The sequence below is a fragment of the Anomaloglossus baeobatrachus genome, chromosome 8, assembly GCF_048569485.1.
Source record: "Anomaloglossus baeobatrachus isolate aAnoBae1 chromosome 8, aAnoBae1.hap1, whole genome shotgun sequence".
Lineage (NCBI taxonomy): Eukaryota > Metazoa > Chordata > Amphibia > Anura > Aromobatidae > Anomaloglossus > Anomaloglossus baeobatrachus.
The window spans coordinates 9746370-9766055 of NC_134360.1; the positions used below are offsets into that span (position 1 = coordinate 9746370).

The following is a 19686-nucleotide window of genomic DNA, read 5'->3' on the forward strand; positions in this document are numbered from 1 at the left end:
ATACTGTGTATATATATATATATATATATATATATAACAAAATTTAACTGTACTTTCATTGCTAGTTCGTTGATTGCACAGATAAAAAAAAAAAAAAAAAAAAAAAAAGTGCCCTTCTCATGTAGCAGGGTGCATTATCTCAGTGGCCCCGGAGGCAGAGGCCATCGCCGCCCCGTGATTAGGCCGCAGGTGGAGCTGGCACAATGGCCGATAGGTCGTGTTTTCCATCTGTCAATCTCCTTAGATGCCAATGTCCCTCCTGACAGCGGCACTTCAGAGTTTAATGTCCAGAAATAGGAGCAATCATTATAGAATAGTATAGTAGAGTGTTCTCTATAGGGAAATTGCACAAAAGTATAATTCATGGTAGCCAGTATTCAATCTGATCACATAAAGGGGAGGGGGGGGCAGTGACATGAGAATCTTCCATTAATGGATCTAACATGATGAGAACAGAAACTTCAGCTCCAGACACGGATAATAAGGGATATCAGATCCGTTCTCCAACACAGGGATTGTGCATGTAGCATTTTAATATGCCTGATCTTCTGAAGGTTAGTGAGCCGATAAATTAATTATGCTCTTCCATATGACAGTAATTGTGAATAATCAGCCACGTTCTATGATGTGAATATTGTTGGAGCTGCAGCCAAAACCTGTCCAAACTATTATTAAAGGGAAGCATCTTAGGAGTAGTTATTTCTATTAGATTGGAGGGTCCGGAAACTTGCACTCTCCATTGTTCACCTGTTACCTGTTTCCATCTAAATACAAGTTAAAAAAAGCTGGGTTCATGTATAATGGCCGTACATCTCAATTTGTATTCACTTCAATAGGATGGCCCGAGGACGGCCAGTGTACGGAGGGGGGGGGTGTGTCAGCACTGTATACCACCAAGCACCAGCTGTTAGTGGGGGTGTTGGTGCTCAGACCCCCACAATGCAATATGGATGAACTGCCTCAAATCCTAGACAAACCCTTTAAGTCTCAGACATGGGTGGAATGATCGCAGTCACAGGGATGGCGACCTGGCTCGGGATTGCAGTGGACCCTCCAGCCCCAGACCTTGCTTCAGCTGGATGTGCATCTGAAGCCGCACATTCAGTTGAAATCCATCACAGTGCAGAGACCTGTTGGGTTCCTTGTACTGCGATATACGCTGCCAGCCAAACAGAAGCCGGCAGCTTTCATGCATTTCTGCAGCACGGACGCTGAAAGCTGGAATATATACACCTGAGGGGGACAGTATATACCAAGAGGGGGACATATTTACCATGGAGGAGCCCAGGATGGGGGACATTATTACATAATTGGGGGGGGGTGTAACTCATGTATCTTTATAGGATTTAGATAACTAAATGTATAATATGCATATACACGCATCTGACTACCATGAGGGGGAAGAGGGGGCTGATCAAACGTCATTGGTCTTGGGAAGTGTTTATTGGTCTGGAAAGTAGAGGATCCATGGGTGGTATTGCGCCATAGTTCTCCGGTTAGAGTAATGCTGGTCCTAAAGGTGGGGGGGGTTGGGTGGAATAAACCTTTCCTCTACTCATCTTTTTGTAGGATGATAAAGAGATATATTGTTCTGCACTCAGACGTCATTAAACGACACTCCATGAGCCGGCGTCCTAGATTGTCTGGCCGATACCGGAGAGAAGCTCGAGAGTGGAATTCCCTGAAGCCCCCGACATTTACTATTGATTATCTGCACAGTCTCCAAGGGCAGCGCTGGGGGTCTGATCTCACCGCCATCATGAAGGGACGGATTCTGGAATATCCAGCGCTCTAATATGGAGAGTGTTCACAGAATACACCTGGGAATAGCAGCCCCCTCACACATAATGAGTATAGTGAGGTCTGGCAGAGGAGACCTCCACAGCAATCAGCTAATGGGCTGCGCCATTGTGTTCTGCACCGAGACGCCGCTGCGCACAGAAACACTAAGTGCTTGAAGTTTACGTTTTACTGCTCCAAGGAAAAAAAAACTGCACAAATTGCTAATTTCACGTAAATCTGCATTCTTACTCCAGAGAAGCCTCCGGGCGGCAGGAATCTCCGGCCATGTTATAGTCATCGTGCGGAAGTTACATCCTTTATATTCACAATAAAGAGCTTTGTAGCGGCGAAACGTCGCCGTGCTCCAGCACCTACAGGTATCGCCAAGAAGAGTTTAGGAAGTTTACAAAAAGTTTACACGGCGCAAGATGGCGAGAATTCCAGAAGAGTGATTAAGAGGAACGCAGCTCCAGAAAACTGCAAAACAGCGGCAGCAAAAGGCACGGAAGCATCCATAATACTGGAGATCCGGAGGATGCTGCACTGTCTGATGCTGCCTGAGGGCTCAGTTTTGTGTAGTGAATTATTATTTTTATTAATGCTGGGTTTTGGGGAAATTATGACATTTATAACATTTATTTTCGTCATATGGGTTAAATAATTTTATATTTTAAAGATCAGACTTTTGCGGACATAGTGAGAATGTTTGCTTTTCATTTATTTCTGCATTGGAAAAAGGTGAAGAATTCAACTTTTATATATTTAATTTATTAACATTTTTCTTTGACTTTTTGCAGTTTACAGGTTCGCTTGGCTACGGGTCTGGGGATCACAGACTTACAAGGCAGCAGATTAACGCTTTTTGCTCCTTTCTAGTTGTTTTTTATTTTTTTCCCCTCCACTCTTGTTGCTTCTTTTTCCCCTCCACTCTTGTTGCTTTTATTTTCCCCTTCACTCTTGTTGCTTGCATTTCCCCTCCACTCTTGTTGCTTTTATTTTCCCCTTCACTTTTGTTGCTTGTGTCGCGGGCGGAGGAGGGGACGCCGCGCTCTCCCACTGCTGCTCGGGTCCGGCTGCCGCGGCTGCTGCTCGGTGGCTCGAGCGATGAGCCGGATCCCGGGGACTCTAGCGGCACTCCTCGCCCGGGAGTGAAAGGGAGGTTGTTGGGTGTGGGGATGGTTTATTGTTCGTGACGCCACCCACGGTTGTGGTGATTTCACCACCGCTGCTCTATATGGGGATCCCGGGAATGATGGTGTGTAGCAGCGAGTTGTTGTGTTGCCCCTCCGTGGGTAGGGGTTGGTGATCCCGGGGCCCAGTGATTGTGTGAAAGGTGCAGTGCCTGGTGGGCGCAGGGACGCGGGGGCAGCGCTGTGCCTTGCGGCACTGTGGTACTCACTCAGCCTGAGACGATGACACAGTTTTTAGTAAAACACTCGGCTGGATGGACGGGTACCCCCAGACGGCTGCGGTTGTTGTTTCTCCCCTGACCCAGTTCGATGGTGTAAGTCCTTTCTTCCACCTCCGTGCACCCCTCTCCTGCACTCCGGCTTCCAGCTGGCTCCCCGACTCCGTACCGGGGGGCCACTGCCCAGCCCCGGCTACTTGCGGTTCCACCAGCTGTCTCCCCGGCTCCCTGCAGACGGCACCTAGCGTCTGCCGGACTCTCCGTACGAGGCCCTAGGCTCCAACCTAGGCCCCTGGCTCTGTCTGCCTCTCTGCAGACCTTCACTCTTCCTCTCCTAGGACTAGACTAGGCTTGTTTCCTGTCTCAGGTCAGCTCACTCCAGGGTGGGCGTCCCCATCTCCTCACTCCGCCCACCTGGTGTGTCAGCCCGAGGCAGAAAGCAGGTCACTTTGGGGGTGTCTGCTGTGAACTGCTGGGGGTGGGGGTGTGTATATGTTGTTACCTGTGTCCCCTGGCTTGTCCAGGGCGACACACTTGTTTTTCCCCTTCACTCTTGTTGCTTGTTTTTCCCCTCCACTCTTGTTGCTTGTATTTCCCCCCTTCACTCTTGTTCCTTGTTTTTCCCCCCTTCACTCTTGTTGCTTGTATTTCCCCTTCACTCTTGTTGCTTGTTTTTCCCCTTCACTCTTGTTGCTTGTATTTTCCCCTCCACTCTTGTTGCTTGTATTTCCCCTTCACTCTTGTTGCTTGTTTTTCCCCTCCACTCTTGTTGCTTGTATTTTCCCCTCCACTCTTGTTGCTTGTATTTCCCCTTCACTCTTGTTGCTTGTATTTCCCCTTCACTCTTGTTGCTTGTTTTTCCCCTTCACTCTTGTTGCTTGTATTTTCCCTCCACTCTTGTTGCTTGTTTTTCCCCTTCACTCTTGTTGCTTGTATTTTCCTTCCAAGCTTGTTGCTTGTTTTTCCCCTTCACTCTTGTTGCTTGTATTTCCCCTTCACTCTTGTTGCTTTATTTTCCCTCCACTCTTGTTGCTTGTTTTTCCCCTCCACTCTTGTTGCTTGTATTTTCTCTCCACTCTTGTTGCTTGTATTTTCCCTCCACTCTTGTTGCTTGTTTTTCCCCTTCACTCTTGTTGCTTGTTTTTCCCCTCCACTCTTGTTGCTTGTTTTTCCCCTTCACTCTTGTTGCTTGTATTTTCCCTCCACTCTTGTTGCTTGTTTTACCCCTTCACTCTTGTTGCTTGTTTTACCCCTTCACTCTTGTTGCTTTCTTTTCCCTCCACTCTTGTTGCTTGTATTTTCCCTTCACTCTTGTTGCTTGTATTTTCCCTCCACTCTTGTTGCTTGTTTTTCCCCTCCACTCTTGTTGCTTGTTTTTCCCCTTCACTCTTGTTGCTTGTATTTTCCCTCCACTCTTGTTGCTTGTATTTTCCCTCCACTCTTGTTGCTTGTATTTTCCCTCCACTCTTGTTGCTTGTTTTTCCCCTCCACTCTTGTTGCTTGTTTTTCCCCTCCACTCTTGTTGCTTGTTTTTCCCCTTCACTCTTGTTGCTTGTATTTTCCCTCCACTCTTGTTGCTTGTATTTTCCCTCCACTCTTGTTGCTTGTTTTTCCCCTTCACTCTTGTTGCTTGTATTTTCCCTCCACTCTTGTTGCTTGTTTTTCCCCTTCACTCTTGTTGCTTGTATTTTCCCTCCACTCTTGTTGCTTGTTTTTCCCCTTCACTCTTGTTGCTTGTATTTTCCCTCCACTCTTGTTGCTTGTTTTTCCCCCTCCACTCTTGTTGCTTGTATTTTCCCTTCACTCTTGTTGCTTGTATTTTCCCTCCACTCTTGTTGCTTGTTTTTCCCCTTCACTCTTGTTGCTTGTATTTTCCCTTCACTCTTGTTGCTTGTATTTTCCCTCCACTCTTGTTGCTTGTTTTTCCCCTTCACTCTTGTTGCTTGTATTTTCCCTCCACTCTTGTTGCTTGTTTTTCCTCTCCACTCTTGTTGCTTGTTTTTCCCCTTCACTCTTGTTGCTTGTATTTTCCCTCCACTCTTGTTGCTTGTTTTTCCTCTCCACTCTTGTTGCTTGTTTTTCCTCTCCACTCTTGTTGCTTGTTTTTCCTCTCCACTCTTGTTGCTTGTTTTTCCCCTTCACTCTTGTTGCTTGTATTTTCCCTCCACTCTTGTTGCTTGTTTTTCCTCTCCACTCTTGTTGCTTGTTTTTCCCCTTCACTCTTGTTGCTTGTATTTTCCCTCCACTCTTGTTGCTTGTTTTTCCCCCTCCACTCTTGTTGCTTGTTTTTCCCCTCCACTCTTGTTGCTTGTTTTTCCCCTTCACTCTTGTTGCTTGTATTTTCCCTCCACTCTTGTTGCTTGTATTTTCTTTTCACTCTTGTTGCTTCTTTTTCCCCTTCACTCTTGTTGCTTGTATTTTCCCTCCACTCTTGTTGCTTGTTTTTCCCCTTCACTCTTGTTGCTTGTATTTTCCCTCCACTCTTGTTGCTTGTTTTTCCCCTCCACTCTTGTTGCTTGTTTTACCCCTTCACTCTTGTTGCTTGTATTTTCCCTCCACTCTTGTTGCTTGTTTTTCCCCTCCACTCTTGTTGCTTGTATTTTCCCTCCACTCTTGTTGCTTGTTTTACCCCTTCACTCTTGTTGCTTGTTTTACCCCTTCACTCTTGTTGCTTTCTTTTCCCTCCACTCTTGTTGCTTGTATTTCCCCTTCACTCTTGTTGCTTTCTTTTCCCTCCACTCTTGTTGCTTGTATTTCCCCTTCACTCTTGTTGCTTGTATTTTCCCCTCCACTCTTGTTGCTTGTTTTTCCCCTCCACTCTTGTTGCTTGTTTTTCCCCTCCACTCTTGTTGCTTGTTTTTCCCCTTCACTCTTGTTGCTTGTTTTTCCCCTCCACTCTTGTTGCTTGTTTTACCCCTTCACTCTTGTTGCTTGTTTTACCCCTTCACTCTTGTTGCTTGTATTTTCCCTCCACTCTTGTTGCTTGTTTTTCCCCTCCACTCTTGTTGCTTGTATTTTCCCTCCACTCTTGTTGCTTGTATTTTCCCTCCACTGTTGTTGCTTGTTTTTCCCCTTCACTCTTGTTGCTTGTATTTTCCCTTCACTCTTGTTGCTTGTATTTTCCCTCCACTCTTGTTGCTTGTTTTTCCCCTTCACTCTTGTTGCTTGTATTTTCCCTTCACTCTTGTTGCTTGTATTTCCCCTTCACTCTTGTTGCTTGTTTTTCCCCCTCCACTCTTGTTGCTTGTTTTTCCCCTCCACTCTTGTTGCTTGTTTTTCCCCTTCACTCTTGTTGCTTGTATTTTCCCTCCACTCTTGTTGCTTGTATTTTACCTCCACTCTTGTTGCTTGTTTTTCCCCTCCACTCTTGTTGCTTGTTTTTCCCCTTCACTCTTGTTGCTTGTTTTTCCCCTCCACTCTTGTTGCTTGTATTTTCCCTTCACTCTTGTTGCTTGTATTTTCCCTCCACTCTTGTTGCTTGTTTTTCCCCTTCACTCTTGTTGCTTGTATTTTCCCTTCACTCTTGTTGCTTGTATTTTCCCTCCACTCTTGTTGCTTGTTTTTCCCCTTCACTCTTGTTGCTTGTATTTTCCCTCCACTCTTGTTGCTTGTTTTTCCTCTCCACTCTTGTTGCTTGTTTTTCCCCTTCACTCTTGTTGCTTGTATTTTCCCTCCACTCTTGTTGCTTGTTTTTCCCCTCCACTCTTGTTGCTTGTATTTTCTCTCCACTCTTGTTGCTTGTATTTTCCCTCCACTCTTGTTGCTTTCTTTTCCCTCCACTCTTGTTGCTTGTATTTCCCCTTCACTCTTGTTGCTTGTTTTTCCCCCTCCACTCTTGTTGCTTGTTTTTCCCCTCCACTCTTGTTGCTTGTTTTTCCCCTTCACTCTTGTTGCTTGTATTTTCCCTCCACTCTTGTTGCTTGTATTTTACCTCCACTCTTGTTGCTTGTTTTTCCCCTCCACTCTTGTTGCTTGTTTTTCCCCTTCACTCTTGTTGCTTGTTTTTCCCCTCCACTCTTGTTGCTTGTATTTTCCCTTCACTCTTGTTGCTTGTATTTTCCCTCCACTCTTGTTGCTTGTTTTTCCCCTTCACTCTTGTTGCTTGTATTTTCCCTTCACTCTTGTTGCTTGTATTTTCCTCTCCACTCTTGTTGCTTGTTTTTCCCCTTCACTCTTGTTGCTTGTATTTTCCCTCCACTCTTGTTGCTTGTTTTTCCCCTTCACTCTTGTTGCTTGTATTTTCCCTTCACTCTTGTTGCTTGTATTTTCCTCTCCACTCTTGTTGCTTGTTTTTCCCCTTCGCTCTTGTTGCTTGTATTTTCCCTCCACTCTTGTTGCTTGTTTTTCCCCTCCACTCTTGTTGCTTGTATTTTCTCTCCCCTCTTGTTGCTTGTATTTTCCCTCCACTCTTGTTGCTTTCTTTTCCCTCCACTCTTGTTGCTTGTATTTCCCCTCCACTCTTGTTGCTTGTTTTTCCCCTTCACTCTTGTTGCTTGTTTTTCCCCTCCACTCTTGTTGCTTGTTTTACCCCTTCACTCTTGTTGCTTGTTTTACCCCTTCACTCTTGTTGCTTTCTTTTCCCTCCACTCTTGTTGCTTTCTTTTCCCCTTCACTCTTGTTGCTTGTATTTTCTCTCCACTCTTGTTGCTTGTTTTTCCCCTTCACTCTTGTTGCTTGTTTTTCCCCTTCACTCTTGTTGCTTGTATTTTCCCTCCACTCTTGTTGCTTGTTTTTCCCCTCCACTCTTGTTGCTTGTATTTTCCCTCCACTCTTGTTGCTTGTATTTTCCCTCCACTCTTGTTGCTTGTTTTTCCCCTTCACTCTTGTTGCTTGTATTTTCCCTTCACTCTTGTTGCTTGTATTTTCCCTCCACTCTTGTTGCTTGTTTTTCCCCTTCACTCTTGTTGCTTGTATTTTCCCTTCACTCTTGTTGCTTGTATTTCCCCTTCACTCTTGTTGCTTGTTTTTCCCCCTCCACTCTTGTTGCTTGTTTTTCCCCTCCACTCTTGTTGCTTGTTTTTCCCCTTCACTCTTGTTGCTTGTATTTTCCCTCCACTCTTGTTGCTTGTATTTTACCTCCACTCTTGTTGCTTGTTTTTCCCCTCCACTCTTGTTGCTTGTTTTTCCCCTTCACTCTTGTTGCTTGTTTTTCCCCTCCACTCTTGTTGCTTGTATTTTCCCTTCACTCTTGTTGCTTGTATTTTCCCTCCACTCTTGTTGCTTGTTTTTCCCCTTCACTCTTGTTGCTTGTATTTTCCCTTCACTCTTGTTGCTTGTATTTTCCCTCCACTCTTGTTGCTTGTTTTTCCCCTTCACTCTTGTTGCTTGTATTTTCCCTCCACTCTTGTTGCTTGTTTTTCCCCTTCACTCTTGTTGCTTGTATTTTCCCTCCACTCTTGTTGCTTGTTTTTCCCCTCCACTCTTGTTGCTTGTATTTTCTCTCCACTCTTGTTGCTTGTATTTTCCCTCCACTCTTGTTGCTTTCTTTCCCTCCACTCTTGTTGCTTGTATTTCCCCTTCACTCTTGTTGCTTGTTTTTCCCCCTCCACTCTTGTTGCTTGTTTTTCCCCTCCACTCTTGTTGCTTGTTTTTCCCCTTCACTCTTGTTGCTTGTATTTTCCCTCCACCCTTGTTGCTTGTATTTTACCTCCACTCTTGTTGCTTGTATTTTCCCTTCACTCGTGTTGCTTGTTTTTCCCCTCCACTCTTGTTGCTTGTATTTTCTTTTCACTCTTGTTGCTTCTTTTTCCCCTTCACTCTTGTTGCTTGTATTTTCCCTCCACTCTTGTTGCTTGTATTTTCCCTTCACTCTTGTTGCTTGTATTTTCCCTCCACTCTTGTTGCTTTTATTTTCCCTTCACTCTTGTTGCTTTTATTTTCCCTTCACTCTTGTTGCTTGTATTTTCCCTTCACTCTTGTTGCTTGTTTTTCCCCTCCACTCTTGTTGCTTGTTTTTCCCCTCCACTCTTGTTGCTTGTATTTTCCCTTCACTCTTGTTGCTTGTATTTTCCCTCCACTCTTGTTGCTTGTTTTTCCCCTTCACTCTTGTTGCTTGTATTTTCCCTTCACTCTTGTTGCTTGTATTTTCCCTCCACTCTTGTTGCTTGTTTTTCCCCTTCACTCTTGTTGCTTGTATTTTCCCTCCACTCTTGTTGCTTGTTTTTCCTCTCCACTCTTGTTGCTTGTTTTTCCCCTTCGCTCTTGTTGCTTGTATTTTCCCTCCACTCTTGTTGCTTGTTTTTCCCCTCCACTCTTGTTGCTTGTATTTTCTCTCCCCTCTTGTTGCTTGTATTTTCCCTCCACTCTTGTTGCTTTCTTTTCCCTCCACTCTTGTTGCTTGTATTTCCCCTTCACTCTTGTTGCTTGTTTTTCCCCCTCCACTCTTGTTGCTTGTTTTTCCCCTCCACTCTTGTTGCTTGTTTTTCCCCTTCACTCTTGTTGCTTGTATTTTCTCTCCACTCTTGTTGCTTTCTTTTCCCTCCACTCTTGTTGCTTGTTTTTCCCCTTCACTCTTGTTGCTTGTTTTTCCCCCTCCACTCTTGTTGCTTGTTTTTCCCCTCCACTCTTGTTGCTTGTTTTTCCCCTTCACTCTTGTTGCTTGTATTTTCCCTCCACTCTTGTTGCTTTCTTTTCCCTCCACTCTTGTTGCTTGTTTTTCCCCTTCACTCTTGTTGCTTGTATTTTCCCTCCACCCTTGTTGCTTGTATTTTACCTCCACTCTTGTTGCTTGTATTTTCCCTTCACTCGTGTTGCTTGTTTTTCCCCTCCACTCTTGTTGCTTGTATTTTCTTTTCACTCTTGTTGCTTCTTTTTCCCCTTCACTCTTGTTGCTTGTATTTTCCCTCCACTCTTGTTGCTTGTATTTTCCCTCCACTCTTGTTGCTTTTATTTTCCCTTCACTCTTGTTGCTTTTATTTTCCCTTCACTCTTGTTGCTTTTATTTTCCCTTCACTCTTGTTGCTTTTATTTTCCCTTCACTCTTGTTGCTTGTATTTTCCCTCCACTCTTGTTGCTTGTATTTTCCCTTCACTCTTGTTGCTTGTTTTTCCCCTCCACTCTTGTTGCTTGTTTTTCCCCTCCACTCTTGTTGCTTGTATTTTCCCTTCACTCTTGTTGCTTGTATTTTCCCTTCACTCTTGTTGCTTGTATTTTCCCCTCCACTCTTGTTGCTTGTTTTTCCCCTTCACTCTTGTTGCTTGTATTTTCCCCTCCACTCTTGTTGCTTGTATTTTCCCTCCACTCTTGTTGCTTGTATTTTCCCCTCCACTCTTGTTGCTTGTTTTTCCCCTTCACTCTTGTTGCTTGTATTTTCCCCTCCACTCTTGTTGCTTGTATTTTCCCCTTCACTCTTGTTGCTTGTATTTTCCCCTTCACTCTTGTTGCTTGTATTTTCCCCTCCACCCTTGTTGCTTTTATTTTCCCCTCCACTCTTGTTGCTTGTTTTTCCCCTCCACTCTTGTTGCTCCTTTTTCCCCTCCACTCTTGTTGCTCCTTTTTCCCCTCCACTCTTGTTGCTTGTTTTTCCCTCCACTCTTGTTGCTTGTTTTTCCCCTTCACTCTTGTTGCTTCTTTTTCCCCTCCACTTCTGTTGCTTGTATTTTCCCTTTACTCTTGTTGCTTGTATTTTCCCTTCACTCTTGTTGCTTGTATTTCCCCTTCACTCTTGTTGCTTGTTTTCTTTTCCTCTACTTCAGTTGCAGTATAATCTACAATACATCTTAGGCTCAACCATGGAGGGGTTAAATGAGTTCTTCACTATAGGACATCACAAAGTCACACAATTCTCTAACATATTGGCCTCGATCTATTATTTGCAATGTTTTTGAAGTCACATTTCTCTTTTTTGGGTCTTGTGTTATTCTCTCACCATTGCAGCAAACTATAAATCCTCTTAAAAAAAAATAATTGCTACAAAAGTTAATTCGTAAACTGGGCATACACATATTATCGTTGGATATACGTGTGTATAGCAGTATAACAGTCTAAAGTGCACGGGCGCCTCCCGACTGTACAGATTCAGGATAAATATCCTTTAATTCTCGGGGAGGTAATTGCCCCAGAGATGCCGGACCGCGGCTTACTTTTCCCTGCCCACTAAAAACACCTTCCCAATGTTGCAGATTTCAGCAGAATCGTAAGCACAGATATTGTGTCACTCTGGACATATAATAATTATTTATCTGCATCATCAGAACAAGGAGTATTACTGCAGAAACCGACACAAAGAAAGGAGGACCCAGTACAGGAGAGAGAGGAGGTGAACACAGTGCCATCTGCTGTCAGCTCAGCATAATTCTCCAGCATAAGCCTGCAGCTGTGTTACAGTCCAAAATACATCTCAGTAGATTGATGTGCATGTGGACAGAGGGATCTGGCAGAACAGACATTTGACCAACAGATATCTCAGGTGTATTTAATGGAATGTGTCATCAGAAAATAAACTATTGTGTGAAGAGAACCGGTCACTAGATTCCGGCCGCCTGAATCTGTTGACTCGGTGATTGAAGCCACTTATGTCCTTCCCTGAAAAACTGCAGCATTGAAGAGCCGAGTACTGCCATAAAGATGGAGGTGATTAGTCTGGAGCAGCTCCCAGACGACTTCTTCAAACACCTCCATGAGATTGACTGGTGTCTCCTGTGTGTGTGCATAGCCAGAGACCTGTCAATCACCCAGAGAGGGGCAGGGAAGAACAGGACATGTCTACCATGTGTGTGCATAGCCAGAGACCTGTCAATCACCGGAGTGGGGCAGGTAGGAGAGCCAGGGGAGGAAGGAGCGCCGGGGCACGGAGGAGTGGCGGAGCAAGGCAAGGAGGAAAAGGGCATGTCTCCCATGTGTGTGCATAGCCAGAGATCTGTCAATCACCTGGAGTGGGGCAGGGAGTAGAGCCGGGGCACGGAGGAGTGGCGGAGCAGGGAGGCGCGCCCGGGCAGGGAGGAGCAAGACAGGAAGGAACGCCGGGGCAGGGAGGAGAGTTGGGGCACGGAGGAGCAAGGTGAGGAGGAAAAGGGCATGTCTCCCATGTGTGCGCATAGCCAGAGATCTGTCAATCACCCGTAGTGGGGCAGGGAGGAGCATCCGGACACGGAGGAGCACCAGGACAGGGAGGAGCACCGGGGCAGGGTGGAGCAAGGCGAGGAGGAAAAGTGCATGTCTCCCATGTGTGTGCGCATAATGGTATATAATAAAATAAAGGAAAACGGGTTTTAGCCGCGCTAAAAACCACTGATGCAGGAGGATTAATGAAGAAGTTTTGTGTGCATAGCCAGAGATCTGTCAATCACCCGTAGTGCGGCAGGGAGGAGCGCCGGGGCAGGGTGGAGCAAGGCGAGGAGGAAAAGGGCATGTCTCCTATGTGTGTGCATAGCCAGGTGCGCCAGGTCACAGAGGAGCGGGGTCACAGGCCACCGCAGACTACTAAGCTCCGCCTTATTGTCCCTGGGCAGCTTTTCCTCCACTTTTTCCTTCTATTCATTTTTGCCACATATTATTATTATTTATTCTTAAATACACACTGAAAAACAAAGCGGAAAAAGTAGTTGCAAATTTTTTGTGTGTTTTTTTGTTTTTTTTTATAATCGTGGCGTTTCATCAGTTTTGCATTCATCATTACAACGTGTTAATAAAACCACCAGATATGGAAAGTAGTCGCCCGGCCGCCGCTAATGAAGTGGCAAGAAGCAATTCTCTACTGGCCCGATGCCAGCACTCCGCACGGATTAATTACTGCCCCGTTAGTGGCTTCCACATAGATTACCTCTAGATTAGTTTTCTTCTTATTTTCAGGGAGATCCGCGCCCCCCGGACTGCACGGAGCGGAGCTCAAGGAAAAACAGTCTTTACAAACCCGATTATTTCGTGCATTTTCTGCGAGCAGCTTGAATTCCGAACACTTTGCACAAATAACCTGCGAGCAGAAATAATAACGTTTATTGTTGGATGAAGCGACGCGGGAGAAACATCCGATTATAGGAAACTAAGAGACAAGACGTAAACTACTAAAGGGGGAAAAGCCTTAAAGGGTAACTATTATTATTACACAAATCAATAAAGCAAATACAAATGTTGCAAGATAAATCAGAGAAATCTGCTCCTTTCTCCTGGATTGCATTATTCAGTCTCAAAACTCTCAATGCATGGGTACAATGTGTCTTCAGTGAATGCAGACTTTCCCATAATGGAGACTGGAGATGACAGTTGGTGCATATAAAGTTCTATGGAGAACTGTGCTGACCTCTATCTCCTCCACATCATAGAATAGTAAAAGCACCAACTGTCATCTCCTATCTCAGTAATGGGAAATCACTGAACACAGATTTTACCTAAGAAATGAGGAGGAGATGGAAGCTCCCGGGTCGAGGTCGAGCTCAGCTTACGAATTCACGATGGCGAAAATGTTGATGGGACTATACCCGTGTGCCTGACTGGGATCAATTTCCTGCAGCTCATCAATACTGGTGAGGAAAATACCAATCCTGTACAAGCGGAGCCATCATTTTTTAATTTATTAATTTCGATAAAAAAAAACAAACCAGGTTTTCCAGGATTAGATATAGATAAGTTTATATTTTAGAGCAGATCTGTCACAAGGTTCCACAAGTCATACTGCACAGATTATTAAATAGGACTCCTAAACCTGATGAGGCCGGTGTACTTACGTGGAAAATCCACATCAGAATGGCTTTGCAATCTTTTTTGAAATGTTCGACTTCTGATATAAAAATTAACATTTTAGGAGTTCAGCAGCCATTCTGATATATTTTCAAAGTAAGTATACCAATCACCTCAGGTCTAAACATCTATTTATTAATGTATTCAATTTGAAATATGAACTCAGATATAGAGTACGGTAGTTTATTTTTTTTAAAGCAGAACAGTCACCAGATCTCACAAGGCATACTGCATAAATTATTAAATAGGACTCTGAAACCTGATGAGGCGGATGTACTTGCATAAAAAAAATCCACATCAGAATGGAATTATCTTTTTTAAATTGTTCGAGTTCTGATATAAAAAATAACATTTTAGGAGTTAAACAGCCATTCTGATATATTTTCAAAGTAAGTATACCAATCACCTCAGGTCTAAAGATTTATTTATTAATGTATTCAGTTTGAAATATGAAATATGATGATCTGGAATGTCTGAAAGTGTCTAAGAAAATGTAGGCTTAAAGGATCTGACAGTTTTCCTAACACAAAAGTAAATATTTATATTCTTCAAAAAAGAAATGTTTCCGAGATTCTTTTCTTAAGATTCATTGTGCGGTTCCTCTATTGTTCCTCCTAGAAATCTCTGAATATCTGGGTGTTATCAGCGGAGGACATGAAGCAGTAAAATCCTTCTGTCTTTGAAAGTGGAGAGGATCTTGAAGAAGTTGTAAAGTTTCTTGTTTTTTTTGAACTTCACAATTTTAACCATTAAATAACTTGAGAATAACCCTTTAAATGGAAGTTGCAATGGAGAATCGGAGCGAGACTGAACTCCAGATGCTTCCCGTCTTCTGAGTCGAGTGCAGAACCTGTAACATGAATGGTCCGAGCCCCTGACCCCCTGGTGCGGACCCCGGCCGCTCTGCGCAGACACTTACCGCCCCGCACTGTTTGCAGTGGTGTCGCCTCTTTGTGATGGAGTTGAACGTCTCCCCGCATCCTTTGCAGCTTTGCTTTTCTTTCTCACGTTTCATCTTGGTCGATTTTCTAAACGATTCTTGCTGTAAAACACAATGATACAAATGTAACAAAATAAAAGTTGCTCCGACCACTGTGTGTGCATTTACTGGTCTCCCCAGGTCCCAGGAGCAACCACAACCTCTGCAAACTCTACGTCTGCACCCCTGTACCTCATCACTGCCTCATATGAAGAGCACAAGGGCGGCCACTATCCCGGCCTCGGTCTGGACACGTAACAGACGCCACCATTAGACTGGCGATAAAATCCTGGTTTAAAATGAGCATTTAGGAGATCAGCTAATAATTGAGAGAGCTCACGAGTGTATTCAGTCTCCATCCACCCAGACAGACAGCTTGTGCTGAGCAATGTGAGATCTCAGCAGTGAGGAGGGGCACTGAGGAGCTGTAAAAAAGTCTAAGTGAGTGGAGACTGAGTTGTTCACTACTTTTACACTGATGGTGTATCCTTAGGATAGTTAATCAATGTCTGATTGGACGGGGTCTGACACCCGGCACCCCCGCCGATCAGCTGTTCTTGGTGCCGGCGGCGGGTGCAGGAGGCTGGAAATGCTCAGTTGCAGAGCTGCTCTGTCTTCCATTCAAATCCATAGGAGGCGGATGTGCAATACACAGCTGCGGTCAGCTGATAGGGCGGCTCCAGAAGTGAGCATTTCCAGCCACAGGCTGCAGACGCCAGCTCCGAGAACATCTGATCGGCGGGGGTGCGGGGTGTCAGACCTCGGCTGATCAGACATTCATGATCTATCCTAAGAATAGGCCATCAATGTAAAAGTAGTGGACCTTTTTAAACTTTAATAAAAAGGATTAAAGAGCCGTTGTGACATGGCTTTTCATGGTAAGTACACCAGCCTCATCAGGTCTAAGAAATCTAGCTTAATATAATAATAATATTATTATATTCACTTATATAGCGCTTTTAATTCCATAGCGCTTTACATACATTGGCAACACTGTCCCCATTGGGGCTCACAATCTAATGTCCCTATCAGTATGTTTTTGGAGTGTGGGAGGAAACCAGAGAACAGGAAGAAAAACACACGGAAAACATGCAAACTCCTTGCTGATGTAGTCCTTGGTGGGATTTGAACTCAGCACACCAGCGCTGCAAGATTACAGTGCCAACCACTGAGCCACCACATGACTGCAGTGCTAACCACTGAGCCACCACAAGACTGCAGTGCTAACCACTGAGCTACCAGAAGACTCTGGTGCTAACCACTGAGCTACCACAAGAGTGAAGTGCGAACCACTGAGCTACCACAAGTCTGCAGTGCTAACCACTGAGCCACCACAAGACTGCAGTGCTAACCACTGAGCTACCATGCTGCCCTAGCTTCTGATGTATACAGTTTATACTAGGAGGTGTGTTGATATATCTGAATTACAGGTGACAGCATGGGGATTGGATAATCTTCAAAAACGTGAGAATAAGATCCAGACGGAAACTATGTAACCAAATTAAAAACTATTATGGGATCCAATAATGTTCGGCTAAAATTTCTTAACCCCAGCAGAGAAAATACTGAGGGGCAACCTCTAGTTTTATGTGGCTCGCCCACGTCTGCTTTAATTGAATTTCCCTCCCTGCAGATATCATTGCACAGGACAAAGTATAATGAGCGCTATATGGCCGGCACCTATAGAGGCGGCACAGCGCCAGCGCAGGACGAAGCCGCCCGCCGCGCACATTCTGCTTATTACAATGTATCCATTCTCTCCGGCCTGAAACCGGTCACTTTAATGTGTAAAGAGTCACGGGCAACAAAGTGACAGGGATGAGATGTAATCCATCTGAGTGTGATTGATGTGGAGCAGAGCTCGGAAAAAGGAAATGTACAACTATGACGGCGACATCTAATCTGAATCATTAAAGCCAAACCCCCAAAATGTCACCGACGATCAATCCCAGGCAGAGAATGATGCTCCCAGCACCCCAGAGTCCCCAAAAAGGAGCAAATGGGAGTGATCATCTAGTACAGGACAATCCCCAGAAATCATCCGCAAAGTAATTATAAGAGAGAGTTTTCCTTCTCCGTTCTGTTACACAACGATTTCTTAATTTCTTTATATCAATCTTTAAAAGAAAGCTGCAATAATCGGGAGCAAAACTATAAAGGGGGCGCGGGCAGAACTGAAGCCACCCCCCGGGGTCCCTCTCTGCGGAGGCTGAAAAAATATAGAAAAAATCCTATTACGTCACCTTTTCCCAGAACATAAATAAAAAATATTAATATATTTGTCTGAATATCACAATTATCTCATATGGTGAACAACAAAATGAACAATAGATTGAAATGGCTGAAGATTGGGGACGTCGACTGCCCAAAAAATAAAATAACAGGAGATACAAATAGTGAATGGACTCCGCTATGGTAATGATAAATATTACTGCAAAGAACAAGATACAATGATACAAATATCATAAATTATCTGAGAGGACAGATAAAACCACAAGCTCAGACGTCATAGTGAGCTCGCTGACAGATTCTGCGTTAACTCCTTCTGCACCTGATTGTAGACGGTGCAACAAAGAGCCTACAGAAGGCGAATGGTGCTAAAATGCACTAAGAACACCATAAAAACAAAAAAACAAAGAAATGTGCCAATGCTTTGTTTTGTTTTTATTTTTCATAATTTTCCTTTTGTTCTCCAATAGATTATATTGTAAAATGAATGGTGTCATTCAAAAAGCACAACTTGTTTCCCCTCCCCCCAAAAAAAACCAAAACCCCCCAAAAACTAATACAAGGCCCTCATATATAAGATTATGTAGGCAAAAAATGTTGAATCTTATGGTTCTTGGCAGTAAGGGAGGAAAAAAAGTATAAGCACAAAAACTAAAAATTGTCCTGGCCTCAAAAGGGTTAAATCTTCCTATGAGGGCTCATTCACATGGCCATTCCGTTTGTCCTGGTCAGTTCCTGTTTTATTGCGGACGGACAGGACCATCTTTTCAATGTCTTGTGTAGGATCGGATGGCACATGGAAGCACCTCCGTGTGTATCCGATCCTATAAAAAACACATCGGATGCCGTATGTCCGTTCCGTTATTATGGAACATGTCCTATTCTGTTCCGTAAAAAAAAAAAAGACTGTGACTCAATACAAGTCAATGGGTCCACAAAATCCCCGGAAGCCGCAAGGAAGGACTTCCATGTGACCTCCGTCGGGTGCCCCTGCGGTCTGTGTCCCACACCCTGCCAGCCCCGCAGCTGCCCGCACTGCAGTGTGTCCGCCTATGCCCGCACTGCAGTGTGTCCGCCTATGCCCGCACTGCAGTGTGTCCGCCTATGCCCGCACTGCAGTGTGTCCGCCTATGCCCGCACTGCAGTGTGTCCGCCTATGCCCGCACTGCAGTGTGTCCGCCTATGCCCGCACTGCAGTGTGTCCGCCTATGCCCGCACTGCAGTGTGTCCACCTATGCCCGCACTGCAGTGTGTCCGCCTATGCCCGCACTGCAGTGTGTCCGCCTATGCCCGCACTGCAATATCAGCATATGCCCACACTGCAGTGTGTCCGCCTATGCCCGCACTGCAGTGTGTCCGCCTATGCCCGTACTGCAATATCAGCATATGCCCACACTGCAGTGTGCGAGCAGCTGCAGGGATGATGAGCTTTGCCATCAGGAGGTTAGTAAAGTTCATTACCTGCAGTGATGAAGTCCTGCCCTCCTGACGTCAGCGCTAGTCACTGACAGCTGTGTTCTCACATCACCTCTCGCGGGCGGCCTGAGACTGTGACTAGCGGTGACGTCACAGGCCTCTCGCGAGAGGTGATCTGAGAACGCGGCGGACATAGAAGTCAGTGATGAGCGCTGATGTCAGGAGTGTAGAGGCTTCCATCACCGCAGGTAATGTACCTTGCTAACCTCCTGACGTCAGCGCTCGTCATCCCCTGCAGTGACCTGGGCTGACCTATTGATGTTAGCTCAGGTCACTGAACGGCTCGCCCAGCCAATGAGGAACATTCTGTTCTTCATTGACTAGGACAGAGAGAATGGATCGTCGTGGGACCCCCTTATTGGATTACGCCAAACCGGAATCGGATTTGTTTTTTCTTTTCAATAGATTGGTGAAAGAGGGGTGCAAGATTACACAATGCTGGGGAGTGGGACATTATATGTCTTTCTCATCTATTATCCATCTATCCCTCTAGCTATCCCTCCATTCATTCATTTCTCTATTTATCCCTCTATCTATATGTAGCTAACCATCTATTTATCTTTCTAGCTGCTTCCGTGTTTTGCGGTCTGCAAAAAAAATGGAAGGCACACGGATGACACATGGCCCGTATATGGAACGGAACGGATGTCACACAGATGCATCCGTGAAAAAAAACGGACCGTGTTTTGCCTCTGGACACTAAACGTCATAGCACGTCTTTACAAATATACTAGAGATTTCAGCATGTTATGTACTCCGTGCATAGAAAAGCGAAATTCATTTTTCAAAAACATCCGACCCGACGTCACTGATTAGTCACCAATTATCAATAATTTTATTATAGCGGCTGCAAAAGTCATACTCCAGTCCCCTGTATCTCCGGCCGTCTGCAGTCGTCACTCCGCTGTCTGCAGTCGTCACTCCGCTGCCTGCAGTCATCACTCCGCTGCCTGCAGTCATCACTCCGCTGCCTGCAGTCATCACTCCGCTGCCTGCAGTCATCACTCCGCTGTCTGCAGTCATCACTCCGCTGTCTGCAGTCATCACTCCGCTGTCTGCAGTCATCACTCCGCTGTCTGCAGTCATCACTCCGCTGTCTGCAGTCATCACTCCGCTGTCTGCAGTCATCACTCCGCTG

The 19686-nt window shown here is 45.0% G+C and overlaps 1 protein-coding gene across 1 annotated transcript in view; it reads right to left on the minus strand.

The window, feature by feature from the left end:
- FGD3 (FYVE, RhoGEF and PH domain containing 3) overlaps window positions 1-19686 on the minus strand; it is a 283382-nt gene that overhangs the window by 19688 nt on the left and 244008 nt on the right. The window contains exons 16-17 of the mRNA XM_075321297.1: window positions 14784-14906; window positions 12951-13100 (exon numbers count right to left, since the gene is read on the minus strand). Of these exons, the coding sequence (XP_075177412.1) occupies window positions 12951-13100; window positions 14784-14906 (273 nt within the window). The remainder of the gene's footprint in view (window positions 1-12950; window positions 13101-14783; window positions 14907-19686) is intronic.